At 56.9% G+C, this 27171-nt stretch overlaps 8 protein-coding genes across 8 annotated transcripts; 5 read left to right on the forward strand and 3 right to left on the reverse strand.

The window, feature by feature from the left end:
- Positions 1-81: 81 nt before the first annotated feature.
- Positions 82-5700, reverse strand: CDEST_14341 (Putative phosphopantetheine binding ACP domain, beta-ketoacyl synthase, thiolase; the record flags this gene model as incomplete). Its single annotated transcript, XM_062930497.1, has 6 exons — positions 82-476; positions 561-2336; positions 2427-4943; positions 5005-5495; positions 5549-5575; positions 5627-5700. 6 exons carry the CDS (start codon positions 5698-5700, stop codon positions 82-84), a joined length of 5280 nt encoding a protein of 1759 aa, XP_062786548.1.
- Positions 5701-6260: 560 nt separating this feature from the next.
- Positions 6261-7966, forward strand: CDEST_14342 (Putative cytochrome P450; the record flags this gene model as incomplete). The annotated part of the gene is made up of 3 exons (XM_062930498.1): positions 6261-6314; positions 6384-6534; positions 6588-7966. The coding sequence occupies 3 exons, from the start codon at positions 6261-6263 to the stop codon at positions 7964-7966; spliced, it is 1584 nt and encodes a 527-aa protein (XP_062786549.1).
- Positions 7967-8469: 503 nt separating this feature from the next.
- Positions 8470-9721, forward strand: CDEST_14343 (Putative aminotransferase class IV, branched-chain amino acid aminotransferase II; the record flags this gene model as incomplete). The annotated part of the gene is made up of 3 exons (XM_062930499.1): positions 8470-8500; positions 8560-9359; positions 9500-9721. The coding sequence occupies 3 exons, from the start codon at positions 8470-8472 to the stop codon at positions 9719-9721; spliced, it is 1053 nt and encodes a 350-aa protein (XP_062786550.1).
- Positions 9722-10845: 1124 nt separating this feature from the next.
- Positions 10846-17272, forward strand: CDEST_14344 (Putative Acyl transferase domain superfamily, maoC-like dehydratase domain, fatty acid synthase; the record flags this gene model as incomplete). The annotated part of the gene is made up of 4 exons (XM_062930500.1): positions 10846-11741; positions 11818-12710; positions 12812-16588; positions 16686-17272. The coding sequence occupies 4 exons, from the start codon at positions 10846-10848 to the stop codon at positions 17270-17272; spliced, it is 6153 nt and encodes a 2050-aa protein (XP_062786551.1).
- Positions 17273-18005: 733 nt separating this feature from the next.
- On the forward strand, positions 18006-18848 carry CDEST_14345 (Putative HotDog domain superfamily protein; the record flags this gene model as incomplete). The annotated part of the gene is made up of 1 exon (XM_062930501.1): positions 18006-18848. One exon carries the CDS (start codon positions 18006-18008, stop codon positions 18846-18848), a length of 843 nt encoding a protein of 280 aa, XP_062786552.1.
- A 145-nt stretch (positions 18849-18993) lies between these two features.
- Positions 18994-23083, reverse strand: CDEST_14346 (Putative NACHT nucleoside triphosphatase, P-loop containing nucleoside triphosphate hydrolase; the record flags this gene model as incomplete). Its single annotated transcript, XM_062930502.1, has 5 exons — positions 18994-19061; positions 19272-20202; positions 20279-21677; positions 21735-22622; positions 22683-23083. 5 exons carry the CDS (start codon positions 23081-23083, stop codon positions 18994-18996), a joined length of 3687 nt encoding a protein of 1228 aa, XP_062786553.1.
- Positions 23084-24250: 1167 nt separating this feature from the next.
- Positions 24251-25110, reverse strand: CDEST_14347 (uncharacterized protein). The gene has a single exon (XM_062930503.1). The coding sequence runs from the start codon at positions 24615-24617 to the stop codon at positions 24327-24329; it is 291 nt and encodes a 96-aa protein (XP_062786554.1). The 5' UTR covers positions 24618-25110; the 3' UTR covers positions 24251-24326.
- A 1-nt stretch (position 25111) lies between these two features.
- CDEST_14348 (Putative peptidase M14, carboxypeptidase A, carboxypeptidase, activation peptide) lies at positions 25112-26810 on the forward strand. The gene is made up of 4 exons (XM_062930504.1): positions 25112-25705; positions 25772-25808; positions 25872-25986; positions 26053-26810. The coding sequence occupies exons 1-4, from the start codon at positions 25194-25196 to the stop codon at positions 26685-26687; spliced, it is 1299 nt and encodes a 432-aa protein (XP_062786555.1). The 5' UTR covers positions 25112-25193; the 3' UTR covers positions 26688-26810.
- Positions 26811-27171: the final 361 nt, after the last annotated feature.

Below are 27171 nucleotides of genomic sequence, written 5' to 3' on the forward strand. Positions count from 1 at the left end.
CGACGTTTCCATCACAATCATGTTCTACTCTGCCAAACGTCTCAAACTTTGCGCCTTATTGGCAGTACTAACGACTCTCCCCTAGCGGCTCAGCAAGCTCCTCTCCAAGTCCTTGTCCTCATAGACACTGGCATCTTTGACCTTGACCAGCGTGCCCCCATAGATGCCCTCCTGAAGGGCTTTTGTGGCACCCCTCTCCCGTCCCCGGACGCGGGTCCGGTACGTCTCGTACTCCTGCTCCGACAGCGTGGCGAAGAGGTATCTCGGATTCACGCCGACGACCTGCGCCCCCTTCTGCCCGAACCCGAACGATGTCACACTGAAGGCCTTCAGCTCGGCGGCGTTCTTGTAAGTGCGGGAGGGGAAGAAGAGGAGGTCTCGGTCCCGAAGCTCGGCGTCGATGTTGTCCGCGTTGCGGTTCCCTGGTATCACCCCAGTGGCGAGCATCTGTATGCAGCCATTCAGGGCGAAAGCGCCTGGTCACCCGGACATGTATCAGTAAACAAGACAGGATCTTGAGGGTTTGTAAGCCAGCATATGCAGCTTCGACCCGAACTTACCTGCGGCCCCTTTCCCGTGGCCCAACAGACTCTTCTGCAGCACGCAGGGGAGGACGTTGCCCTTGGTCCGGCCCAGCCATTCGAGCTGGCTCTGTATCACGGCCGTCTCGTTGGTGTCGTTTTTCTTGGTGCTCGTCCCGTGCAGGCTGGCCACGTTCAGGTCGTCAATCGTCAGCCCCCATACGGCGAGCGCCCCCCTGAGCGGCGATATCGACGTCTCCCGGCGCCAGAAGTTGTTCCCATATCGCCCTTTTGCCTCTTTGACTGAGCGTTGCGCGTCCTCTTCGATCTGCTTCCGGTAGTGCTCCGCGATCTCGGCTTCCGTGGGCGTGGACGTTGACTCCTCATCCTCACCACCCAGAGATGGCGAGCCCAGTTGACCTCGGCCACCTCCGCTTGTGGCCCCGTTGCCCGAGACTGACGACTGCGATGCCGCCAGCCGCGTCTCGAGCCACTCGAGGTCAAGGGCCCGCCTCTCCTGGATCTGGTTGAGCCGGCGGTCCAGTTGGCGTCGACGGTACGTGAGATCCAGCAGCGGCGACGGGAACTTCCCGCGCTCCTCGGCCGCGATCGTCAGGATCCCCTTCCCAGGCGCCGGCACGGACCGGCCGATCTTGTCCGACGCCGTGTGCGTCAGCGCGATGATGGCCCGGATCGGCAGGCCCATGTCGACGGCCAGCCGCGCCGTGGTCATGAGCTGGATGCCGCACCCCTCGCCCTCGACGAAGCCGTTGCGCGTGCTGGTCGTCGGGCGCGAGGCCTCCGCGGGCGTCCGTCCGGCGGCGGCGTCCCTGTCGGCGTCAATGGTGGCCTGCATGTTGGCGAACTCCTGCGCGATGTCGCGCTCCAGCGAGTCGGTGCCCCCAACTAGCACGGCCTTGGCCTTGCCGCCGAGGATCAGGTCGTATCCCGTGTCGAGAGACTCGAGAGAAGTAGCACACGCGCCGACGGGCGTGCGGATGGGGCCGGATGAGCCGCAGAGCAGCATGTTGAGCCACGCCGCAGTCGTGTTGACAAAGGTCTCGGCCAGGATGTCCTTCTGCACCTGCCGGTCGAGGTACCGCCGCTTGAACATCTCGTGGAGCGACTTGAGGCCGCCCAGGCTGGCGCCAACGGCGTTGCCGAGCTCCGAGACGTGGATATGGTTGTATAGCTCGTACGGGTCGGTGATGCCCGCCGACAGGAACGCCTCGACGGTGGACACGAGCGCGTACAGGGTCACGGGATCGACCTGGTGGATGATGTCGTCGGGGATGCCGTACACACGCGGGTCCCAGCCCGTGGGCATCTGGGCGCCGACGCCGTGCCGGAACCGGGCGGCCTTGGGGATGTACAGGATCGTCCCGGGGCGGAACGTGACAAAGACCTGGCCGCCATCGCCGCCGGCCGAGGCGTCTACAAACACCTTGTCACCATGCTCGCGCTTCAGATCGTCTGCCGTCTCGGGGGATACTTCGATGGGCTCGAGGGCCTCGTTAACGGCCACCTCGTGAAGCGTCTGCTCATGGTCTGGCGAGGCGAGGTCGTGCTCCTGGCGCTCGACGACGCGGATGCCCGTGTGGTCCAGGATGAAGGTCTCGTACTTGGCCTTGACATGGACATCCGATATGGGCTCTTTGGTCTCCGTCTCGATCCAGCCGCAGTAGTGCTTCCCCCGGAGAGGACCGTTGTGGTAATTGACGAGGCCCATGATCCATGCCAGCTCGAGACACCCGTCGATGGAGAACGTCCCGGAGCATTCGGCCTCCCAGCGTGTCCGGGTGCTTCCGTAGGGGCCTGTAACAACATCGATACGTGTTAGAGCAACGTTTTTGATAGTTTCGACATGGCACGTCTTTCATAGGGGCAACACAAACGCAGACTTACCAGTCTCGCCATACCCTACAATGACAGCAACTTGCTCCAGATCAACCATGCCCTGCAGCTCAGCTGGGAGCGATCGAATGGCCTCGTACTCGGGCAGGCTGGCGGCCTCGACATGAATCCTCGCCTTCCTGTACACCTTGGGCTTGGATGTAGCAGCATCAACAGCAGCATGAACATCGGCATCAGCATCAGCATCAGTACCCTCTCTCTCCAGTGTACGCTCCTTGAAGACCAGCTTCTTGATCTCGCTCGCCGTGTTGATGTCCTCCTGGATCTGGTCGAGGGCCGGCTTGAGGTTCGTGAACCTCGACAGCTCGCCGCTCAGATCCGCCATCAGGGGCTCGAGGTCGCAGAAGGCGGCGACGCCGGCGTCGAGGAGGCCGACGATGTGCCACGCCATCTCGTGTGCCGAGAAGGTCCGGATGCCCAGCTCGCGCTCGATGCCCGTGGCCAGCACGTCGTTGGTGCCCATGAGCTCCGTCCCGCGCGTCCAGCCGATGACGACGCCGCAGACGGTCAGGTAGTCCCGCCACCCTTGCGACCACCACTTGTTGACCAGCGCCTCGAGCCCCATCTTGGACTCGGCGTACAGCCCGTCGGCGCCGAAGATGCCGTGGTTGGGCGACAGGGGCAGCAGCACGTGTGTCGGGTGCGTCTCGATGCGCCGCCGCGCCTTGCTGCCCTTGACGGCCCCGAGCAGCCGGACCAGGTTGGTCAGCATGACGCGGTGCGCCACCTCGGACCGGTCGTCGATGCCGTCGATGGCCCGCCCCGGCTCGCCGAGGGCCGCAAACGGGATGATGTGGTCCAGGTCCCAGCCGAGGCCGCCCCGGCTCTCGTCGTCGTAGATGTAGTCGACCAGCCTAAGCGTGTCCTGGTGGCTGGCCCCGTTGAAGGGGACAACCACCAGCTCCGACTCGCTGGCGCCGTGCCGGCGGTACAAGTCTTGGTAGAAGTCGACGGTGCTTTTCGAGTACGAGCTCGTCGTCACGAGCAGCCGGGCGCCGGCAGCCAGCGTGAGTGACACGATCTCGGCGCCGATGGAGCCCTTGCCCGCGCCCGTCAGAAGGATGCATTTGCCCCGGAGCGAGATGCCTTCCGATGAAGCCCGCTGGAACCACTGCAAGTAGCCGTTCGTCAGGTCGTCGTTCCTGTACCATCCGTTCCGGCCCTTGGTCTGGAGCTCCGGCGTCCATCGGAGCCCGGACGTGTCCGAGTAGGACCCGTCTGATGGCTGCTCACCGGCTGCCGGCACGACGAAGGGCTCCCGGTAGACGGAACTGAAGGGGGACCGCACAGCAGACTGAGTGCCGGTGGGGGCGCCGCTGAATACATCCTCGGGCGCCGAAGATTCGGAACGGCTCGACTCAGACAACGTGCTGTTGCTGCCGCTGCTGCCGGCTGCGCATCCGGCGGGGGGGTCCTGTTCTTGGTTCGGCGGCGTGGCGGCCGTGGTCGATGTGCCGGTTGAGCGCGTCAGCCGCGGGACCAGACTCACGGTGGTGTTGCCCTCGGCATCCATCTCGAGGATCGGGACTGTAGAGATGACGGTGTGTCGGAACGGCTCGGGTTTCTTCTCACTGGCGGAAGCACATCGTCCCCGAAGATCTTGAAGCCACTCCTTGACAAGTGCGATATTCGGTGCGTCGGGTGCCTTGATCAATGTTCTGATGAGGTAGTGGACAACGTCGATCAGCTGGGGGGTTGCCCTTGTCGGTAGACGTGCCAGAGCCTCGTTCATTCCGGTGTCGAGGCGTTCTTGTTGTTGTGGTGTGAGAGACGGGGATAACATGGCCTGGGAAAAGAGTTCCAGCAGGTCTTGGACGGCCCAGTTCCAATACGAATCGTACCTCCGGGCCTTCTTCGCGTCAAAGGCTGGAGCGATGCCTTGCTCGTAGAAGCTGCCGTGCTCGGCGGACCAGTCGTCCAGCTTGCCTTGGAGGCTGTCAATGATTTCCCTCACCTTTTGTCTCTCGATGCTCCCGCTGTCAAGGTCGACGCTCTGCTGTTTCGCGTACGCCTGGAGGAGTGCTCTATCCCGGCTGCGCTGTTCGCCGCGGATCGCGTCCAGCTCGCCCGAGGACACGGCGACGGCGGCGACGCGTTTCTCTTGCTGGGCGCCTTCGGGAGACAGTGCAGAGGAAGCAACGCCCAGGTCTTGCAAGATGCCCTTGGCCATGTCGTCGAGAAAGCCGTGGACGTCCTTCTCGGTTGCCAATCTTGCGCTGGGCTGGTGGAAGATGGCCCGCACAAGCACCCGGTCCTGCAGGCCGGTCTGGAATCCCCACCGATTCTCGAGATACTGTCGAAACGTGGCAGTGCTTGTGCCGGCGGGCATCTTGGTGGACGCCAGCTTCGAGACGAGGCCCAGCATTCCGGGGCCTAGTTTGTTGCCCTGACCCAAGTCCGTTAGGAGCCCGGACAAGCTGCTGATCGGCATGTCCTCTGGCTGGTCTGGCAGAGAGCCGAACTCCTTCACCAGGTCCCCAATGATTTCATTTTGCAGAGTGGACCGACCTAAAGATGGAGAGATATGTTGGCATGTTTTCGTGGCAACCAGTGTAAGCAAATAACGTACCTCCACAAAGGCCCTTGATGGACTGGTCGGTGGCAATCTCTGATGACGGTTTCTTCAGTGCTACAGCCACCAGAGCTGTGAGGATATCGAGAGAAGTGGTCGGCGTGTCAGGGATCGAGACGGGCTGCTGCTGCACCTCCTGCGCAATGACTTCCACAGGCTTAGGAGGTGTGGATGGCGGCGCTGCTTCTGACACAACAGAAACGTTTGGGGTCACGGCTGCTGTTGTGAGTGTGGAATTGGTTACTTGAGTTTTCGCATCGGGACCTGCGTCATCTTCGGCCTCAGCATCTTGATTCCGGAAGTAAATCGAGTCGGTGTTCTTTGCGTAGCTCAGAAGCTCCCTGCGCAGGCCTGCTGCAATGTCTGTGGCCCCGAAGCCGCCGGCCTTGATCGACTTCTTGGCCATGTTGATAAGGATCTCTGCCGGGCCGATCTCGACCAACCGTTCCGTCAGAAAGTCCCGTAGGATGGCATCTTGCGTGTCGATCCTGGTCGAGTATAAGCGAGCGGGCAATCTTATAGCTTGCAACTAAAGACTCACCATTGTACCGGGAAGCAAAACTGGTGGCTTGGGGTGGTGGTTAGCGGCGTTTTGAAGTGAGAGAATAGTAGAACTCACGCCAGGAGTTCTGTCAACAGAATCTGCGCCAGCTGTGTTTCTGCTTGTGTGTAGTTCTTGACGGTGACATCCATCTTGATGAACTGAGAAGAAAAGGGTGTGCGTCTGTTGATGTGCCACAAGTGACAGAGGCTCTCTCCAAAACACGCACAACAGCTAGGTATGTTCAGTGAGGATCAGTGAGGTCAAGGTGATGTCGAAAGATGTACTTCACTAGCCCATCGAAGCTGAAGTCGTTTTCTTAATATGGCTCTCCATGATAACTATCAGTTTGATGTTAGCACCTGTTCTGTCAACAGCGTTAGAAGGTCCATGATAAAACAGCGGCAGGGCTGGTTGTCGTCTGCTTACTGTACGTACACTACGACGGGAAGACGCCCGACTTAGGCATTGATAACGACGTTAAGCCTAGTAATTCTCATACAAGTAAGACTGGGCTGGCAACGTCAAGCACCAGACAACGCAGGCCAGGCAGCTGGCCTTTCAGTGTGCTACTCGATGATGCCAAGATTGAGACTTTTACGAGTGGGATTGAAAAAGAAGAAGAGAAAAACTAGGAAAAATCAAACAGTTGAGGTGGGAAGCCCAACGCAGTTCAGTTGCTGAAGAACTTCTGCCTCCATCATACACCACAATGCACGAAATCACCAGATTGTTGCTGGCTCCAGCTACTATCGCTGTCCTCTACGTACGTCACGAATCCCTCGTCTTGTTCTTTGAGATAGTAACTAGGCTAACATCACAACCCCTCCGATAGATATTCGCCAGAGCCACGTATCTCGCATTCTTCCATCCATACGCAAAGTACCCAGGACCGTTCCTCGCCAAGTTCACCAACGCCTATGCCGCCTATCATGGCTGGAAGGGCGACATCCACCTCGACTTCTGGAGGTGCCACGAGAAATACGGTAGGTCCAGACAGACCGGAGTGATACTCTTTACTAATCCTCGTGATCTGCAGGCGACTACGTCCGCTACGGGCCCAACCAGCTCACCTTCAACACGGCCGGAGGCCTTAGAGACATCTACGGCACTGGCGCGGCCACCAAGTTCATCAAGGCCGACGCCTACACGCCGCTGATCCACCGAGCTCCCAACACTCTGACCATCCGCGGCGGCAAAGACCACGCCCGTCGCCGTAGGATCATGGCACAGGGCGTCTCCGAGAAGGCTCAACGCGGGTACGAGCATCGCATCGCCGGCCACATCGACAAGCTCTGCGCCGCCGCGTTCTCGGGCGGTGGGGAGGACGACAGCAGGCGCACCAAGACGTTGGACATGGCCAAGTGGTGCTACTACCTGTCCTTCGACATCATGTCCGACGTCGTCTTCGGCGCCCGGTACAACCTGCTGGAGGAGGAGCGGTTCCGCTACGTGACGGAGTCCATTGACAAGTCCAACACGCGCATGTCGGCACTGATCCAGTGGCCGCGCCTCGCCGCGCTGCGGATCGACAAGCGCTTCTTCCGCGAGGCCATCGCCGCCCGCAACCGCTTCATCAAGTTCGTCTCGCGTGTCGTGCGCGACCGCGCGCTCAAGGGCAAGACGGTGTCGATCGACATCGGCGCGCAGGGGAGCCGGGACGCCGACGTCTTCGCCAACCTCGCGTCGGCCAAGGACCCGGAGACCGGCCGCGGGTTCGACGACGCCGAGATCGCCGCCGAGAGCACGACGCTCATCGTCGCGGGCTCCGACACCTCGTCCACGGCGCTCTCCGGCCTGTTCTTCTACCTGGCGAACAACAGGGAGGCCTACGCGACGGCCGCGGCGGAGGTCCGCGGCAAGTTCGCCTCCCGGCAGGACGTCGTCCTGGGCGCCACGCTCATGTCGTGCACCTACCTGCGCGCCTGCATCGACGAGTCGCTCCGCATGTCGCCGCCCGTGGGCTCCTCGCTTTGGAGGGAGGCTCTGCCGGGTGGCGCCGTCGTCGTGGACTCCCAGACCATCCCGGCCGGATGCGACGTCGGCGTGCCCATCTACTCGGTCCACCACAGCAGCGAGTACTTCACGGACCCTTTCGAGTACAGGCCGGAGCGGTGGCTGGAGGACGACGGCACAGGCAGTGTCGAGCGCGCGCGCTCCGTCTTCAACCCGTTTTCCATCGGCACGCGCAGCTGCTTGGGCAAGGGGCTAGCGACTACGGAAATCATGCTCACGATGGCAAAAGTCCTGTACGATGGTGACTTTGAGCCCGTCGATGGCGAACTGGGCCAGATTGGACGCGGACGCGGCGATGGAGTGTACGGCCGGCATCGCGTGCAGGAGTACCAGCTATGGGACTTTATCACGGCGCAGAAGACGGGCCCTATCCTGAGCTTCACGGCACGAAAGCATGTCTGAAGAGCCTCGGGGGAGTTTGCTTCACACTTGAGAGGGCGACCAGAGTCTTGTCCGGCTGGTTCAACTCTGAAAATTCCTAACTTGGGTTGCGGCTATTACGCTTGTTACCAGGGAGGTATTCTTCCATAGTCAGCAGGCAGCCTGCACACAATTATGAGTGATTACTCTCTGAATAGGGTTACGTAACGTTGCTTATTTGCTGGCTGAACTCGGCTTACTGTGAATCCAACTCCAATGCGTCGTCTTATGGTTAGTGGAACAAAAGGAATATTACGTCCAAGGTTGTGTCATGATCAGAGTCCAAGTACATATCACTGTACCTCATGTTGAGAAGATATGTGCTCCTGATTTTGAGAATCAAACAAGTCAAACGGTAAGATTGGGTTGAGGGAACACAGCACACATCTTCCATCTTGAATTAACCGGCAAGTCCAGGTTTCAAAGACTCTTCCTACATCGAACAACATCAACAGCAACTCGGCCATCTTTCACAACCAACCACCATGTCTCCGCCCGTTCCAGACAAGAACATCGGTAAACTCACTCCAAAGCTTTGCTGCTTCTAGCTTTTTCAACAACTAATTCTATGGTAGACTGGTCGTCACTCGGCCTCGGCCTCGAACTACCCAACCGCGGGCATGTCGAAGCCCGTTTCCACCTCTCAACCGGGAAATGGACGGCCCCCGAGCTGGTCGCCAACCCCAACATCTCCATCAGCGGCATGAGCCCCGGCCTGAACTACGGACAGCAGTGCTACGAGGGCCTCAAGGCGTTCCGCACCGCCGACGGACACATCAGCGTCTTCCGCCCCGCGTTCCACGCAGCCCGTCTCCAACGGTCTGCCGAGGCCGTGTCCCTCCCGGCCCCCTCGCAGGCGCTGTTCCTCGCGTCCGTAGAGAGAGCAGTCGCGGCCAACGCCCACCTCGTCCCTCCCGCCGACACGGACGCCTACCTGTACATCCGTCCCGTGCTCTTCGGCGCCTCTGCGCAGCTCGCCCTGGCCGCCCCCGAGGAGTCCGTCCTGGCCGTCTACGTGCATCCCATCCGCCCGTACCACGGCACCGCCGCCATCGACGGCCTCGTGCTCGAAGACTTTGACCGCGCTGCGCCGAGAGGCGTGGGCGGCGTCAAGGTCGGCGGGAACTACGCGCCCGTCTGGCGCCACGCGGCCAGGGCCAAGGAGCTGGGGTACGGCATCACGCTGCACCTCGACAGCGCGACCAGGACGTTCGTCGAGGAGTTCTCCACAAGCGGCTTCCTGGGGCACAGGACGGACGCAAGTGGGAGAAGCGTGCTGGTGGTCCCGCAGACGGAGAATGCGATTGCCAGCGCGACGAGCGACAGCATGGTGCGGGTTGCCGAGCGAGAGGGCTGGATTGTTGAGAAGAAAGAGGTTAGTGTTAACTGATTCCCTTGCCGCGCGCTCTGTGGCTCTCTCCCCTCCTCGTTCCGTCTATCCAGCACATACAAAACACATACGCACATTACTGGACATGTGGAACGTTGGTTTTGGCTGACAAAACATGCATGTAGCTTCCCTTTTCTTCCCTCTCTGATTTGGATGAAGTCGTGGCGGTTGGAACAGCGGCAGCCGCCGTTCCCATTCGGACCATCAGCCGGCTGTCCACGAACGAAAAGTTCACCTTCAACAGCGCTGGGGGGGAGCTTCTGCGACTCTCTTCCATCATTTCTGGAATACAGCGGGGGACGCAAGAGGACACTGAACAATGGGGGCACCCGATCACCAAGTTCTGAGTCCATTACACTTGGGGCTTCCCACACTCCTGTTGTGGAGAATCAGAGAGAGAATGTGGTTGAATGTTTTGCTGAGATCCATACGTAAAGAGGAGTAACTGGAAGCTAAGACATGAGCATGACTACAAGACTGCTACATAGTAAATCAGCGACCACAATAATCACACTATTTTCACACTCTACACTGTCTTGTCAGGGTCCGACTGATCAAGATCGCTGGGCCCTGCGGCCAAGGGACCCCTGATCCACAACATGGTAATCCTTGCCGCGTTTCACAACATCTACAAGGCACAGTCATCGTGCTTCCAACACGTAGCAGTCATCTGCCGCGCCTAACTGCTGCTTACCGGGAGAGTGAATAGTGTGTCAACTGCTTCTGATTAACGCAGCTTGATCTTACTCCGTAGTCAGCACGTAGTAATCTTGTGCCCTGTGTTCTCATCTTTCTGCTGCCTGACGTTTGACGATCTATCCAAGTAACGAATTGGAGTAAGAATCACGACATTGCTGTGCTTACTTGCCAGACAGTAAATACAGGAGTCTAGATGCGCTAAAGCGTCTGACCTTTAGTCACCATCTGTGTTTTTTGTTTACTGTATACGATTATCTAGAGCAACAGTAACCATATAGGCGTCCCCACCAGCGTTGAAGGATCCATGTTTAGCGAAGGCATCGCATACAGTAAGCGTGGAGCTCGCAGGCACCTAAGCATGGCTTACACGTTTCTACCGAACACAGAGACTAAGGGAACTTCTGCATGAGAGACTTCATTTACACCTGAGGCAAGTGGAATGTAGATTTCTCAAAGAGGAAGATCACAATCAGGGTCTTGGATGATGCAAGGATGTTGAGCCTATGAACGGCCATGCGGAACTGTCCATCGAACGGGTTGAGTAATTCCATTGAACCCGATTTCGAGAAGACTGCCTAAGTTTTGCAATAAGCCATAACTGTGATGGCTCTAAATCCTGTCCCTTTCCGAAATCGAGGCTGCCTCGTTGTTACTGGAGTTGTGCCTTGTATCTTCATCACACTCTAAGATACTCTCATGTCGTGAAAATACAACTCTTTGTTACTGCTAAATTCCAACTCAGAACGGGCAGACCCGTTGTCGTACCGCCGCCATGGTCGTATTCACTCTCTCACATGGCGACATCGCAGTGCCACTCGAGGTTCCTCCCAACCTCGTTCACTTCGCCGGTAACCAGAGAGACGAATTCCTTGCATCTACTGCAACGGCCCCAGCATCTAGAATCCCCAGATCAACGCTGGAACTGACCGCTCGCTTCGGAACGCACGTTGCAAGAGGTGGAGGGAGCGATCGCGATGACTTGCTCGAGTTGTTGCTGGACCATCTTGACCACTACATCCTTCAAGACAACGACATCCACACCGCAGTCATTGGAACCATCAAAGACAAACAGAGCAAGACACAGGCGATACAATCTTACTATGAGGCGCTCGTCGCAGCCAACAGGCCGACCAAGCCTCGAGAAACCTCGGCCCTGTTGGATGCGGGAGCTCGAGGTCAAGCCGGCTTGCATCTGCTCTTTGGGGGACAGGGCAACAGCGAGCACTACTTTGACGAGATCCGAAATGTGTTCTCGACATACGAGCCCTTGGTCCGCACCCTCGCAGAGTCACTCAGCCAAAAACTCCAGCACCTCGCACAGAACAGCTCGGTTTCCGACCTCTACCCACACGGCCTCGACGTCCTGCAATGGCTCGAAGCCCCCGAATCGACCCCCAGCACAGACGCTCTCGTTGCGGCCCCTGTGAGCTTCCCGCTCATAGGCGTCTTGCAGCTGCTGCACGTCAAGGCCGTCTTCATGGCTCTAGGAGTGGCCCCTGGGGACCTTTCTCGTCTCTTGCAGGGCGTGGCGGGCCACTCCCAGGGGCTGGTGACAGCGCTGGCGGTATCAGCTGCATCGACGTGGGACGAGTTTGACGAACTCGCTGTCAAGGCCGTCGAGATTCTGTTTTGGATTGGAGCCAGATGCCAGCAGGCCCTCCGTGAAGAGTAAGTAAACAAACGCCTTTGGAGATGTGCCAACTGTCTGGTCTGTAAATCTTCACTAACATGGTGAACCGGATAGAAATCTCTCCGAAAAGGACTCCCTGGCCTTGGTCAAGGAAGGCCATGGGGCTCCATCCTCAATGCTCTCCATTTCTAACATCCGGCAGCGGGATCTGGAAAACATCGTCGCAGGCCTAAACGACCGTCTCCCCACCAGACAGCATGTTTACATTGCCCTTAAGAACACAGGCTCGAACTTCGTCATCAGCGGGCCAGTCCGCTCGCTTGCGGCACTCATCAACTCATGCAAGGCCGCTTCGGCCGGCGGCCGGACCGGGCCCCAAGCCCGCGTTCCCTATTCCCAACGGAAGCTCTCGCCGTCGATGCAGTTTCTACCTGTCACCGTTCCGTGCCATTCGAGACTACTGGACGATGCTGTGCCGTTAATCGAGCAAGACGTGAAGGATATCTTCATCTCGAAACAAGCTCTCAGGGTCCCGGTGAACCGTCTGTCAGCGGACTCTTCCGGGTGGACGGCCAGTTATCAGGAAGAGGAGGATCAGAATCTGGTTCCCTTGGTTATTAGGAAGATCACCTCAGAGCCGGTTGACTGGACCGAGATCGATTTCACGGGAGCAACACACGTGGTGGACTTTGGCCCTGGCCTATCAGGTGGCGTGGGCAACTTGACGCACCGGAATCTTCTCGGGTCAGGAACTCGTATTCTGGTTGCAGGGAAACTGGACTCGCAACCCGAAGGGCCTCAGGGGTCACTGGCTGAGCTGTTCTCGCCGGATGAGAGAGATATCCAATGGGCTCCCAGGTGGGAGGAGAGCCATCGAGCGTCTCTTGTCCGTACAGCCAGCGGGCCGATGGTCGCATCCAGGCTTAGCCGTCTTTTGGGGCTGCCTCCATTCTTCGTGGCGGGAATGACGCCGACGACGACGCATCCCGAGTTCGTTGCCGCAGTCAGTGAGTAGTCTTTCTCTTGCCTCTTTGATCTACGACCCGCCCCCTCGTCAGTTCGAGTCTCTCTCATCTCAGTGGCTAACAACTGAACTATCAAAACACAGTGAGAGCAGGTTACCACGTCGAATTCGCCGCGGGCGGCTACCACGACGCCAGCTCTCTGCAGTTGGCCCTCACCAGACTCCGCGACATGATCCCCCCCGGGCGCGGCATCACCATCAACGTCATCTACGTGAGCCCCAAAGCCATTGCGTGGCAGATCCCTCTGGTGCGCCAGCTGCGCGGCCAAGGCTTCCCCTTGACCGGACTGACGGTCGGCGGCGGCGTCCCGTCTCTCGAAGTGGCGACCGAATACATCACCACGCTCGGCCTGGAGCACATCTCGTTCAAGCCCAGCTCGGCGGAGTCCATCCGGCAGGTGCTCCGGATCGCCGCGGAGAACCCGAGTTTCCCCGTCATCCTGCAGTGGACGGGCGGACGTGGCGGCGGCCATCACTCGGCGGAAGACTTCCACGCCCCGATCCTGGAGACGTACGGCGAGATCCGGGCCCGGGACAACGTTCACTTGGTCGCCGGCTCCGGATTCGGGAGCGGCGATGATGTCTTGCCGTATCTGACCGGGACCTGGAGTCTGTCCCGCGGCAAGAAGTCGCCCATGCCCTTCGACGGCGCCCTCTTCGGCAGCAGGGTCATGACATGCGCTGAGGCGCTCACCTCGCGCCAGGCGAAACTCGAGATCGTGGCGGCCCAGGGCGTCGAGGACTCGCAATGGGACGGAACGTATCGAGGCCCGACTGGCGGCGTCGTTTCCGTCGTTAGCGAGATGGGCGAGCCCATCCACATCATCGCCAACCGAGGCGGACGGCTCTGGGCCGAGCTGGACAGGACCGTCTTCTCGCTCGACAGGAAGAAGCGCGCTGCCGTCATCGCCTCCAAGAAGGGCTACATCATCTCGCGCCTTAATGAGGACTTCCAGCGCCCATGGTTCGGTGTGAACGCTCAGAGGATACCTTGCGACGTCGCCGACATGACGTACAAAGAAGTCGTGGAGAGGGTTATCGAGCTCATGTTTGCCGGAGGGCGGTGGGTAGACCAGAGCCACCCGCGTCTCCTCTTCGAATTTCTATCACAGATCGAGGCTCGTTTCTCCGATTTTGACTCCTTTTCCCTGGTTGATCTCAAGGAGTGCGACTCAAGCCCTTCAAGAATAGCTGAGAAGGTGCTGCAGGCTTACCCGGGGGCCTCGACTGCTCTGCTCTGCCCAGAGGATGTCGACTTTTTCGTGCAGCTGTGCAGACGCCCCGGGGCCAAGCCCGTCCTGTTTGTGCCTGTTCTGGACGACGGCTTCGAGACCTTCTTCAAGAAAGACTCGCTGTGGCAGTCGGAGAACCTTGACACCGTCGTAGACCAGGATGCTGGACGGGTGTTCATCCTGCATGGGCCAGTCGCCGCTCGCCATACAACCACGATCGATGAACCTGTCGGTGATGTTCTGGACGCAATCAACGCTTCGGTGTACCGGCATCTTCTCGCGGAGGCTTTTGAGGGCGACGAGGCATCGATACCTTACGAGGAGTGTCTCCAACGAACCCTCTCGACGGCCGCCAGACCAGCAGCTACGAACCAGCTCGGTATCGTGCTACCGGAGCGCAACAAAGACGTCCGGGCTCCGTCCTCGGGAGTCAAGGCTGGCTGGCAGGTTGCTCTATTCGGCAGTCGTTTCGTCGTTCAGGGTCGCGATCTGGTTCCCAACCCCCTGTTGCATTTGCTCGACGCCTTCAACCCTGACGATGCTGATATCGACGAGAACACCGTTTCTCTCTTCTCTGAAACGGGAATCGGGAAAAGGGTACTTCTTGTCGAGGCGATGAGGCATTTGAACGAGATACGAGTCGCGTTGTACACCCACCTCACAGGTTCCGACACGCCCGTCCCTCTGCTGCTGAGGTTTCAGTACCATCCGGAGACGAGCTTCGCTCCCTTACGAGAGGTCACCGAAGACCGCAACGAGCGGATCGGCGACATGTACCGCCAGTTATGGACGAGTGGATCGGAGTCGACAATTAGGCCAGGCCCCTCGGAGTCTAGGGCAGATCTATCGACGTTCAACGGCACTTACACGTGTGACGAGGCCCTCGTGCGCGACTTCAACAGGGCAGTAGGCTACAGGAGTCCGACGCAGCACGAGCGCGTGCTCCTTGACTTTGCCATCGTGGTCGGCTGGGATCCCATCTGCCAGGCGCTCCTCCAGAAGCCTATCCAGGGTGACGTGCTGAAGCTTGTGCACTTGTCGAATGCGTACGAGGTTCACAGCGGTGCCGAGGGTCTCAAGGTTGGCGATACCTTGCAGACCCGAGCACGTGTATCATCTACCACGATCGACGACTCTGGCAAGACGGTCGAGATTGTTTGCGATATCAAGAGGGCAGACGGAGGCTCCGAGCTCATAACCGTCCGCTCGCGGTTCTTGTTCAGGGGCAAGTACACGGATTTTGGGTCGACCTTCGCCCGCACGATCGAGCTGCCTTATGAGTTAAAGATACGCTCGAACAAGGACATTGGCATACTCGCCTCAAAGCCATGGCTGCACATCGCAGACGGCAACAAGCTTGCCGACTTGAACCTGAACGACCTGACGCTCGAGTTCCATCTCGAGACAGTTACGCGGTGGGCTTCCGAGTCGACGCGCAGCAGCATCGACACGTCGGGCAAGGTCTACACCAGATCGGAATCCGGCGACCTGAGTGAGATTGGCATCGTCAAGCACCACGTTGGCAAGTCCAGCTCCAACTCAGTCCTGTCCTACCTACAGCGACGTGGCAAGGTCGTAGATTCTCAAACGACCCATCAACTGCCGACCCCCGGGCCGTCGACGAGAGCCAAGATCCGCATCCCTTCGAGTAACGAGCCGTATTCTCGTGCTTCGGGTGACTACAACCCGATCCACACCTCGCCGCTGTTTGCCCAGATTGCCGGGTTGCCCGGCACCATCACCCACGGCATGTACTGCTCTGCCCTCGTCCGCCAGACGTTGGAAAGACACGCAGCGGAAGGGCATCCCAGCCGCATTCGCCACTTCGGAGTCTCCTTTGTGGGCATGGTCCTGCCCTCCGATACTCTCAGCGTCTCTCTGCAGCACACGGGACTCCAGGACGGGCTGATGGTCTACGACATCAACGTGTTGAACGACGAGACCGGCCATCTCGTGCTCCACGGCTCGGCCCTCGTGGCTCAGCCGTCGACGACCATCCTCTTCACAGGCCAGGGCAGCCAGGAGAAGGGCATGGGGATGGACCTCTACGCCTCGTCGCCCGTGGCCCGCGCCATCTGGGACCGAGCCGACGCCTACTTCGTCTCACAGTTTGGCCTCAGCATCCTGGAGATTGTGCGGACCAACCCGAAAACAGCCACCGTCTACTTTGGCGGCGTCCGCGGCCGTCAGCTGCGGCACAACTACATCTCCATGTCCTACGAGGTGCCCGGCGGTGCCCAGGAGGGCGGCGGCGGCGGCGGAGGAGGAAAGCCACAGAGGCGGCCTCTGTTCCCGACCATCACCGAGCAGTCGACGTCCTACACGCACTCCTCCCCGCACGGCCTGCTTTTCGCGACGCAGTTCTCGCAGCCCGCGCTGACCATCATGGAGATGGCCGCCTTCAAGGACATGCAGGCTGCCGGGGTCGTCGGCGGCGCGGTCCAGTTTGCCGGCCATTCCCTCGGCGAGTACGCCGCCCTGGCCTCCGTCACCGACTTCATGCCCTTTGAGAGCCTGATGTACCTCGTCTTCTGCCGCGGCATGACCATGCAGGGCGCCGTCGAGAGGGACGAGATGGGACGCAGCTCCTTTTCCATGGTCGCGGTAGATCCCAGTCGGGTCAGCAGCAGTAAGTCAAAGCATGATATCCCGTGGCCGGTTCATTCATGCGCTCTTCTGATTTCTTTCTTTCGTCTTGGGAATGTGTTGACTAAATATCTGACTAGGATTCACCGAACATGGCCTCCGCGACCTCATCACTGCTATCCACACACAGACAGGCTTCTTCGTCGAGATCGTCAACCTCAACATCCGAAACGGCCAGTATGTCTGCGCCGGCGACCTGCGGGCCTTGGACCTGCTGCAGCGGACCTGCGACGCCATCAAGACTGTGTCGACTTCTCACTCTGCCTCCGACTATTTATCCGTCGATGCGCTTACAAGCATCGTGAGGGACAATGATGCTAGGTACGCCAACATCACCCCTCAACAGATCGAGTTGAAGCGCGGCGGCGCAACGGTGCCGCTGGCCGGCGTAGACGTGCCCTTCCACAGCTCCTTCTTGCGTTCGCGGATGGAGGCGTTCCGGCGGGTGCTGCAAGACAGCCTGAGCGCGGACCGGCTGAAGCCGTCGCTGCTGGTGGGGAGGTATATCCCAAACGTGACGGGGACGCCCTTCTCTTTGGATAAGGGATACATAGAGGAGGCGTTCCGGGTGACCAGCTCGGAGCCACTCGGGGAGGTTCTGGGGAACTGGGGGGAGTGGATGAAGAGGGTCGCGGATGAACGGGACTCCATTGCGACTGTTGGGTAGGGTAGTCAGGGATTAGATTGAGTTGTGTTGCATTTTGAAGTTTTTGTAGTTGTTCCAAGCATAGGGATTTAACAGACCTATCTTCTGTTGCCCGTACTTGTTGCACGTTGAACATCACAATGCGAATGGCTCAGAGCATGTACGACTATGGCTATGGCAACTCGTTTTTTTGTTTTGACAGAATCGATTCATCTGGCCTCCTTTTCATTTTGTCGGCTTATTTTTTGAAACGAGCATTTGATCATATAGCTTCCTCAGGACTACTAGAGGCTGCTTATGTTGGTTTACACTTTGTCACGAGGTAGTTTATGGAGCGTTAATTACTGACTAGAATTATCGGCGTCGTTTTTTCGCGACACTCTTCTATCAAGGCACAGTCCATAGAATCTTATAACCTTCAAGCTCTTGTAGCTTAATTCTTCCAACATTGTATCACTCTCTCCAGTGTTTTAGGGGTCTAGATCTGGGGGCAATGGAGTGATACGAAGCTCCGTTTGTGCTATGAGATCCGCGGCGTCAGATCTGCTTACTGTTCTTACTAGGCTTCAAGAGACAGTAAGTCAGCTGCGGGCCCCCAGGGCCATGTTTGCTTCCAGAAGATGACATATTCAACCGGCACACTAACGGCGAGTGGCAGTTTTGGTATATTTAAAGACCATTATGAAATCTAGGCTCATATTGCTCCGACATGCTAACAATCGAACACCATTCCAACACACAAGCATAGTTCAACATGACGAACTTGATCGGCAACTTAACGAGCATCCTCGTATCCCGCGACCTCTTTCCAACTACTCACTTTTCAACCCCGTCATGGAAAACACAGCTCTTGTTCGTTGGCCTATTTGGCTTTCTCTTTGTGAATGCGAAGAGCTTGCCTCTGGTTCACACCCTGCGCCTGTTGCCTTCTGTCTACCGACTCTTCCGGCCTCGACTCTCCAACAACTCCAGAACGGCTTCCAGAACGGCGGATAGCATACAGGAATCTGCAATCACCAGCGCCTCCCCCAGCCTGTTCAGATACGAAGTCGCCAACCACCGGGTCGCCCCGCTCGACCTCGACGTCAACCTGCACAAGTCCAACAGCACGTTCTTCACCGACGCGGACATCAGCCGCGCGGCCCTGCTCACCAAACTCCTGTCGCCGGCGCTCGCGCGCCTCGGGCCCGCGGATTTCGTCCTCGCCGCGGTGCAGTCCAGCTTCAAACGACCCGTCGCGCCCTGGCAGGCGTATCGTGTTTCGTCGAGGATCCTGGCATGGGACGAGCGGTCGCTGTACCTCGTGACCTACTTCTCGAAGCCCGACACGGACGGGCTCCTCGCCGAGGTGGACCTGCGGGGCGGTCCGACCGCTGTTCTCGACGATAAAGTCCTGGGTAAAGGCGTGTTCGCGACGTTGGTCACCAAGTATGTGTTCAAGGCTGGCCGGACAACTGTGAGGCCGTTGGATGTCCTTATGGAGGCTGGTCTGCTTCATCATGAGGAGAGACCTGGCCGAGGGGCGGTATTGGGAATCTCTGAGATTCAAGAAGGGGTAGAGCGTGGCCTCAAATATGTAAACAGCGGTTTTGTTTGATAAGGCAACAGCGTGAAATCTGGAAGACATCTGTGTGACGCCATATCAACGTTCACGTTTTCGAATCAGAGAAAGCAGTTGCTTATTTAATTCGAGTCTAATAGAAAACTAAACAAGAAACGCCGTCCTATTCTCCCCTTAATCTCTAGCCACTTGAAGCAGCGTCCTCTTCGCTCTTAAGCAAGTCCAACAGTGTATCGAAGGGCAGTTTCGCTTCCCCTCGAGACTTGCAGTATACCAACCACTGATACAAATTTTTAAACATCTGTTCTCTCTTTTCATGACAGCCCAAGTGAAAATCCATTTCGTCGCCGTATCTGAATCTGGTCTGGAAAGAATGGCTCTGGTCGCGGCTTTTGCAAGGGTACCTCTCCGAGACTCCTGGTTGACACCGGTAGCAGATGTCGATGTTACATTGCTCACAGTAGTGATATGTCTCGGTGAAGACAACCGGACTCAAACAGATCGAGCAGGGCTTGGACCACATTCTCAAGAAGGAATGAAAGCCGGCCTGAGAAGTCAACGTCCTGTCCAATGACTCTCGGATCTCGCCAGGGATAACGTGGTGCAGGTCTATGGCTCTTTGCAAGAACTGGCTGCAGAGGGCTTCATTGCCTAGCTCCGCTGCTAGGAAGACTGGTTTAGAGAATTTTTCTCCCCCAGCGAACGGGTTGCCTGCGTACAGAAGCAAATGCTCAACTACTTCCTGCTTGTGGTATGCGATGGCGACGGCGAAAGGGCTCCTCCCGAAACTATCCTCTTCATATAGTAAAGCCTGGTGGTCTTTGAGAAGAAGATCGACAATCTCGGTGTTGAAAAAATACTCATTATCCGCTGCCAACACCGCATGCATGAGTAGTGTTCGTCCGATGTGGTCTTTTACTGTGAGGTCGGCGCCATGCTTGATGAGTGTCTTGATACGGCGTGCGTCCAGCCAGCAATATGAAATTGGCGTACGCCCTCCGTTGTCTGCGACATTGACACGACAGCCATGATCCAGCAGCACTTCTGCCATTCCGTCGGGTCCTTGCTCGACAGCAATGGAGAGAGGATTCCTCCCCTCGTCATCAATGGACTCGGGATCAGCACCGTGCTCAAGCAATAAGCGGACAACATCCGGGCACCCATACTCGCCCACAGCATGGGACAATGGAGAACGTCCTTGGGCGTCTCGTGACTCGACGTCAGCGCCGAGGTCTAGCAGAATCTTGACATTGTCCACCTTGCCAACCTTGGCGCTGGCCGATAGGACAGAATGGCCAACCCAGTTACCTTGGTTGATGCTTACACCCTTGTCCAGCAGGAATTGCACCGACTGCATTGCGTCATGAAATGCTGCGTGTGCGAGAAGTTGCTGGGCATGTCCCTCAGCGATGTCGAAGTCCGGGACTTGAGTAACGAGTAAGGATTGCCGAATTGTTGGACCGCACCGCGCTTCCAAGAAGTCCAAAATCGATACTCTCGTCTTCGACTTCCGGAACGGTAGCTTCAGCCTCCATCAGGATGTCGATAAGCTCAAGATCGGAAGCCTTAATGGCATTCGCAAGAGGCCGTTCTCTGCATCCCTCCTTTGAGTCTGAGGGGATTTCATCCCAGACCAGTTCCAACCCCAAAACTGTGCTGCTTCCTATGTATACGGCCTGATAGCATTGGTGGTATTTGGCTACCCAGTTGGGATCGGCTCCTCTTTCGAGAAGCAGTTTGGCGTGTTCGCGCAATCCCCGCGCGCAAGCCAAAGACAGCATCTCCCCGTCGAGTTCATGTCTGACCCAGCAGGCGATTTCTAAATCTTCATCCATCTCACGAGCAAGGATTTGGAAGATTTCGATATGGCCATGGCCCACGGCGAGACGCAAGGGCAGTGCTGACGAGTATCCAGGATGATTCAGAAGCCCGTAAGAGATGCTACTGCAAACGGTTGCGCCGTTCTCCAACAGTAGGCGAACGGTAGATTCCCAACCGCCTTTAATAGCGTAGCATAAAGGCGTCTCGCCTGACTTGTCCTCCTCGTACACGCTTCCATATCCGTCAATGAGGCTTTGAAGAAGCGTATCGGCTCCAAAGTAAGCGGCCAAATGCAGTGGACTTGCCTTCTCGCAAATGTGCTGGGCCACGAATATATTCATTACATCGCTCAGTGTGTCGGTAAGTTCACTGGAGCTGAGTAGACTCTGGACCTGGGCGTGGACTCTGGACGATCGGCGGACGTGGTATCCCCAGTGCGGCGCCACGTACCATAAGAGCCGAGTGCCGATGGCATCCTTTGGTTTGGTTCCGCCGTTGTCCTTGCATATGCCGCATGCCTCTTTGTAGCAGCGAATGCTCTCCAATGAGAGATACGTTGCGCAAGTGCCGCTGATTTCAAACTCTCCGTCTGGGAAATGCTTCTCCCGAGTTCGCTCGAAATACTCTTGTGCCGCATAATGGTGTAGGCGGACGATGTCTGCCTCTCCGTCGACCACCACAAGGCCTTCACAGACGGAAAGGATGTCATCTATATCCGCAACGGCCTCTTGGTCGAACTCGGTATCTTTCGGCCGAATGACCATCGCTTCTTGTAGCTGGCTAGGTTGAAGTGGTCTTCTGGCGTGCGTAATCCATTTTATCGCGTTCAAGGCGATATCTCTGTGTTCTCCCTTCTTGGCACGGATTCGCGACATGGTGTCATCGTAGGCGTGGCTCAGGACATCGAGTTGCCAATCGTTGTCGTCTTCATCAGCCAGTCGGGCTTCTGTACTGTGTTCCCTGAGAGACTTCAGCGTATTCTTCACCTCTCGAACTGTAAGAATGCCGTCAAATCGATTGAGGTACAGCTGAGCCAGAAGAAACCTATTGATGAGTCAGTCACCATCTTGTAAAGTAGCTTGGGGCCTACATCGAACTTACATTCCGTTGACAGCACCAATGATCGTAGCTTCGACCTCATCACGGAGTGACACGTCCCGGTCCAAGACCCTTGAACACCTTGCGATATGGCTCTCCAAGACCGTGTCCAAGTCGTTATGAGTTGCGCGGATCTCTTGAGACAAGCGGCCCTCAAAGAACGAACAGATTCGGGGGATGGGTCTGGATGTGGCGAAGACTTTGGCATGCGCCCTAGCCTTGGTTATCTCGGACAGCAGCGACATGCAGTTCTGGTGACTGCTGGATTGGAACTCGTCCAAGGCGTCGACAATGATGAAGCAGTTAGAACACTTGCTAGCTGCTTCCTGCAACAACCCACTGACTTTCTTCAAGGTCAGTAACTCCTCTTTCTTGTGCATTTCCTTGAGGCTCTCCGGAACCGAAGGTAGTACGTCGACGATTTGCCGCAGCAGACAGCGCAGGAGAGTTATCGAGTCGTCGAGTTCGCGGTTCTTGTAGTTGCAAAACACGTAGCTGATTGCAATGCCGGCCTGGTCTTTGTGCTTCTGGTGCAGATGCTCAATCACAGCCGCGGTGATCATTGTCTTTCCGGAGCCAAGGCTACCAGGACCGAACAGAATTTGATCGTTTTCGCAAGCTGAGGTTTGCCAGGTCTGGAACGGTTCGGCCTCCAGAAACCATTCCCCTGTTCCCTCTTGCAGTCGATTCAGCAGATCGGTTTGAATGGGCCCGAATGTGCGGGTCGAGATCCAGTCGAGAATTTTCCTTTTCTCCTCCACGTCTTCTTGGCTCTGAAACCGGCCTCGGATATCGTCCATTTTCTCGGCAGTGGCCTGCACTGTTTCGAAGACGTTCTCGACGGTCTCTCCCACCTGGTGTAGGAACTTGTTGGTTTCGGCGATGATGATGCTGCAAGCCTGGTCAGAATTTCACTTAACAAGTCAGGGATGCCAGGGAGTCGCAACTTACTCCTGCTCGGCCGATATGGCAAGATTGAGAAGCACCTTTGCGTCATGAAGCTCGGTCATCGATTGCTTCAGCCTCTTGTCGAACTTGGCGCCTCTGATGAGCTTTTTGAGCCGATCATCGTCCTCATATGCAATGATTTCCTCAAGAATCTTCCTGCAGACCGTCATCACGTCCCCAAGACGGCCCATGCGGTTGAATCTGTCCTCGTCTTCCTGCGACGCCTCGAGGACCGCCCGAAAACCGCCCACCACCGTTAGGAACTGGCGAAGGGTGGAGTGCATCTGCTTGATTTCTTCCGATTGGATTTTGGAACTCCCGACGTGCTTGTTGACTATCTTGTAGCACTCCTGGACAGCCAAGACGAGGCCTGCGATGCTGGCGGCGATACCGACAGCTTCCATTTTGTAAATAGCCCAGATAAGGAAGCCAGGAAAGTTCGTGAAGTAATTTCAAAGTGATCGTGAACAATATTGACGGTGTCGATCTTATGGATGCTCCGAATGATATTCGCTCCATCGAGAAGTTGATATTGGACGTAGGGAAGGGGTATCTTTTAATGATGTCTGGAGTTAGACGATTGCAGAATACCGTGACAATCCACTGCGAGCAGACCTGCTATAGACTGGTGAAGAGGCCAAGTCTCGGGTTGACGTTTGAAACATTTCTAAGAATGCTCACATATGTAGAAAAATTTCTGTTTCATCGAGAGTTATCAGCGTACCCTTACCTTTGTTTATTGTCAGCTGTCAGGCATATCAAACTCCTAAGGCAGGTCTTGGCAAAAAGTATAGGCCTCATGGGATAGTTACTAGTTTCAAATCCAGAGAGCATTCGTTCAAAGACAGACAAAGAGTGACCTCAAAAATGTTCCAAGCATCTGTGAAGCATATTTTGTCAGAAACTCGGCCTGATGGAAAGGCGTCTTCTATGAAACAAGAGCGTTGAAGAAATTCAATGACAAAAATGATTGAAGTTACTCATTGACTGATTGAATAATCGGTCAGCGTTTAAAGTCGGTAAATTGTGATAAATCAAATTTCGAAGTTAGAGGCGGCTTCTTCCGCCCCTTAAGGGTGGCAATCGGCATGTTTCGTGACATAAATGGTCATGTCCGGCAACAGAAGAAACCATCGGTGCTCCATCCAAACAGACCTTTCTTTATTCACTCAAGGACTGACGGAAACTCGAAAGCAGACTCAAAGAAATATCAGCATATCTTGCAGGGGTTTGTTTGACTCAAGACATTGACCTGCCAAGCCATTCTGCGTATATCAAAACTCTATCGTAAGTCGGGGAATGGCGGTCCGAGCCGTCCGAGGTCCGGAACTTTATGATTTACTGTCCATTCTGACTTGCTAACATGCGATGCGAATGATATCCTCTCAATCAGTGAACAGTCCATAATTTAGGCCAACAATGGGTTTCGTGGTCAAGGTACACTGGCCCAAGACCAGAACCCAATGACGGAAGACTCTGAGGCAATGCGAGATTGAGGCTAAACCATTGACCAGAAGAGCTCTGAGTAGAGACAACATCGATTAGGTTCAAACAGTCACTGCTTGAATTCAGCCGCGCCACAATGAAAGGCCAAGGTCCTGCTTCACATGTAGCCTCTGATGTGGCATCCACAGTCAGAAACCAGAGTTACATCTCATGTGGATATCTGGTGAAAAGAATGAGGGCCTGCGCCAAGACGAATCCCTGCGTCGAACGAAGCCTTGAGCTACGGATGCTGGGATCTAGGCTGCCATTGAAGCGAGCTACCTCGGGTCGGTTGGTTTTCCTACAACCACAAGAATGGTTCCGTTCATGGTGATCCAGGTCCAGTCGAGGCAGAAACAGGCCGATGCTCTCCGAGAGAACCGAGAAGATCATGGGGGGGGACCCGGTCCCTCTCATCTTGGCACTCCAGGGGCACATGAAGCATTCACGCATCGCAACCCCAAAGCCGCAACATGAGAGTCACCATGATGATTGCCCACACGTGGTAGCGTATGATAAATCTCGCAGGCAGCAGGGGGGGAGGTAGCTGTTGTCCAGTGAGCAAAACGCCATCGGCAATAAAGATCGCGAAAAACGAAGTTTTCAGAGCAGGACAAGAAACGCCATGCATTCGCTAGGGTCAAATGGGAAGGTGAGAGGTCTCCTTACGTCATGGACCGCGGCCGAGGGAAAAGAAAAGGCTTGCCACTTTCTCCTAGCGGACGCGTCTCCGGGGCATTTTGTGAGATGGTTCGCGTCGAGCTTCGTCCTGGAGGGCAGGTCGAAGGCAGCACGCCATCATCGTGCCACTCTCGCCAGCCTTGGCGCTTACCGACCGACCATATTGTCCTGCGAGGGGTTGTAGATCATGATAATGGGCATCTTGCAGCTATAAAACCGGCGGAAGGGGTGGGAAGGGAAGGGGGGGAGCTGCTGTTGTTGTGTGGTTTCGTGAGCTTCACGAGCTTTTCTTGTTCATCTTCCAGCCACAGCCCATAACACACTCGTCCGTCCACGAGCTGCGCAACTATGAAGACCGCCATCGTGACTTCCGTGCTGGCGACCCTCGCCGCCGGCTTCAACTTCCACAAGAGGAACCCGGTCTCGTACGAGGGGTACCAGGTCCTCCGCGTCAAGACGCTGAGCCAGCTGGCCACGGTGCAGGAGAAGCTTGCCTCGGTCCCGCACGAGCAGTGGAACCACGACATCGAGACGCACATCGACATCGTCATCTCGCCGGACCAGGTCGAGACGGTCGAGTCGCTCGGGCTCGACTACCGCGTGCTGCACAAGGACCTCGGCGAGTCCATCAGCGCCGAGTCCCAGGCCCGCGGGGCCTACAGGCGCGACATCGACGACCTCTCGTGGTACGACTCGTACCACCCGTACGAGGACCACGTCCGATACTTCACCGACCTCCACAAGGCGTTCCCGGACAACTCGGAGCTGGTCTACTCCGGCCGCTCGTACGAGAACCGGTCGATCCACGGAATCCACCTCTTTGGCGACGAGGGTCCCGGAAAGCCTGCTGTGCTTTACCAGTAAGTCTGATGACGGTTTGGCCTGTGGTTATTAGCGGCGTCCGGTCGAGTCTGACACCGTCGTAGTGGAACTGTCCACGCGAGAGAATGGATCTCTGCTCCTGTGAGTATCATCAGCATCATTGAGAGAGGTGATGACAACAACATAGCTAATTACCCACTGTAGGTCGTCGAATACCTCACCCTCCAGTTGATCAACGCGCACAAGAACGCGACCAACGCCACGGACTCCATCCTGAACAAATACGACTTCCACATCTTCCCCATCGTCAACCCTGACGGTAAGCCTCTCTCTGTTCGACAACCACTGTAAAAACATCCCCACTGACTCCCGAACCCTCGCACAGGTTTCGTGTACTCTCAGGAGGTTGACCGCCTCTGGCGCAAGACCCGGACGCCGCCTCCCCCGAACCAGAGCTGCTACGGCACCGACATCAACAGGAACTGGGAGTACGGCTGGGACGCCAACTCGCTCGGCGCGTCCACCAACTCGTGCGCGCAGGCCTACCGCGGCCAGAAGCCGTCCGACACGGTCGAGAACCAGGGGCTGGACGCCTACGTGCGCAAGCTGCGCGACGCGAGCGGCATCAAGCTCTACATTGACTGGCACAGCTACGGCCAGTACATCCTCTCGCCCTTCGGCTCCAAGGAGACGTGGTACGCGCCCGAGCTCGGCAAGTGGACCAAGACGGCCTCAGTTCTTAGTGAGGTCATCCGCGACAGCTCCGAGAGGCGCACGACCTTCACCTTTGGCCCCAGCGGCGCGACGCTCTACACCACCACCGGCGCGGCGCCCGACCACGTCTACGCCATCGGCGGCGCCGACTTCTCGTACACCATCGAGCTCCCCGACACGGGCGACTACGGCTTCGTGCTGCCCCCCAGCCGGATCCGTGGCGCGGCCGAGGAGCAGTGGGAGGGCCAGCAGGTTCTGTACACGCTCTTGGACGAGGTCTTTTTCGATGGCATCGGGCCCGCGTAGAGGGGGTAGATGGATGTGAGGCGCTTAGTGATATGAGCTGTGGCTGAGTATATACTAATACAACTTGTCGGAGCCTGTGCTTAAAGCGAGTTGTCTGTGTCTCTATAGGCGAGCTATATACCTGGGGATTGGTAGTTAATGGTCTAATTGAACATACTCACACTCACCTGTGGCTCGCTTATGGTGTAAATTTCAAAGTGTTGTTGAAAACACAGCGCAATGCAAGAAAATCTTCTAAAGTCGGTCCAACAAGCTTCCTCGAGTGGGTTATTGGGGCAATGACTTGAGGAACTGGAGTGAAACTTGGGGGTCAGAGGCAGTTATTGGAACCAGCCTTCTCTTATTATGAGCCTCTGTAACCAAAGATACCACATTCCACAGGAACCTCTCTGCAATAATTATGCAGTCATTCACCTTGGCGGATCAACCTCGAAGCATTTCCGTTGTTGATCGCGAGTGTGAAGTGCGGAGGCAGACGCAAAAC

This window comes from Colletotrichum destructivum, chromosome 10 (assembly GCF_034447905.1).
Source record: "Colletotrichum destructivum chromosome 10, complete sequence".
NCBI lineage: Eukaryota > Fungi > Ascomycota > Sordariomycetes > Glomerellales > Glomerellaceae > Colletotrichum > Colletotrichum destructivum.

What these genes read in the sequence shown, in the direction of transcription:
- CDEST_14347 (XM_062930503.1), bottom strand. Translation starts at nt 24,617, where the DNA reads ATGCGTGAATGCTTCATGTGCCCCTGGAGTGCCAAGATGAGAGGGACC.
- CDEST_14348 (XM_062930504.1), top strand. Translation starts at nt 25,194, where the DNA reads ATGAAGACCGCCATCGTGACTTCCGTGCTGGCGACCCTCGCCGCCGGC. An exon ending in AAGCCTGCTGTGCTTTACCA is followed by an intron (nt 25,706 to 25,771) that starts GTAAGTCTGATG and finishes ACACCGTCGTAG; the next exon opens with TGGAACTGTCCACGCGAGAG. An exon ending in CCCCATCGTCAACCCTGACG is followed by an intron (nt 25,987 to 26,052) that starts GTAAGCCTCTCT and finishes ACCCTCGCACAG; the next exon opens with GTTTCGTGTACTCTCAGGAG.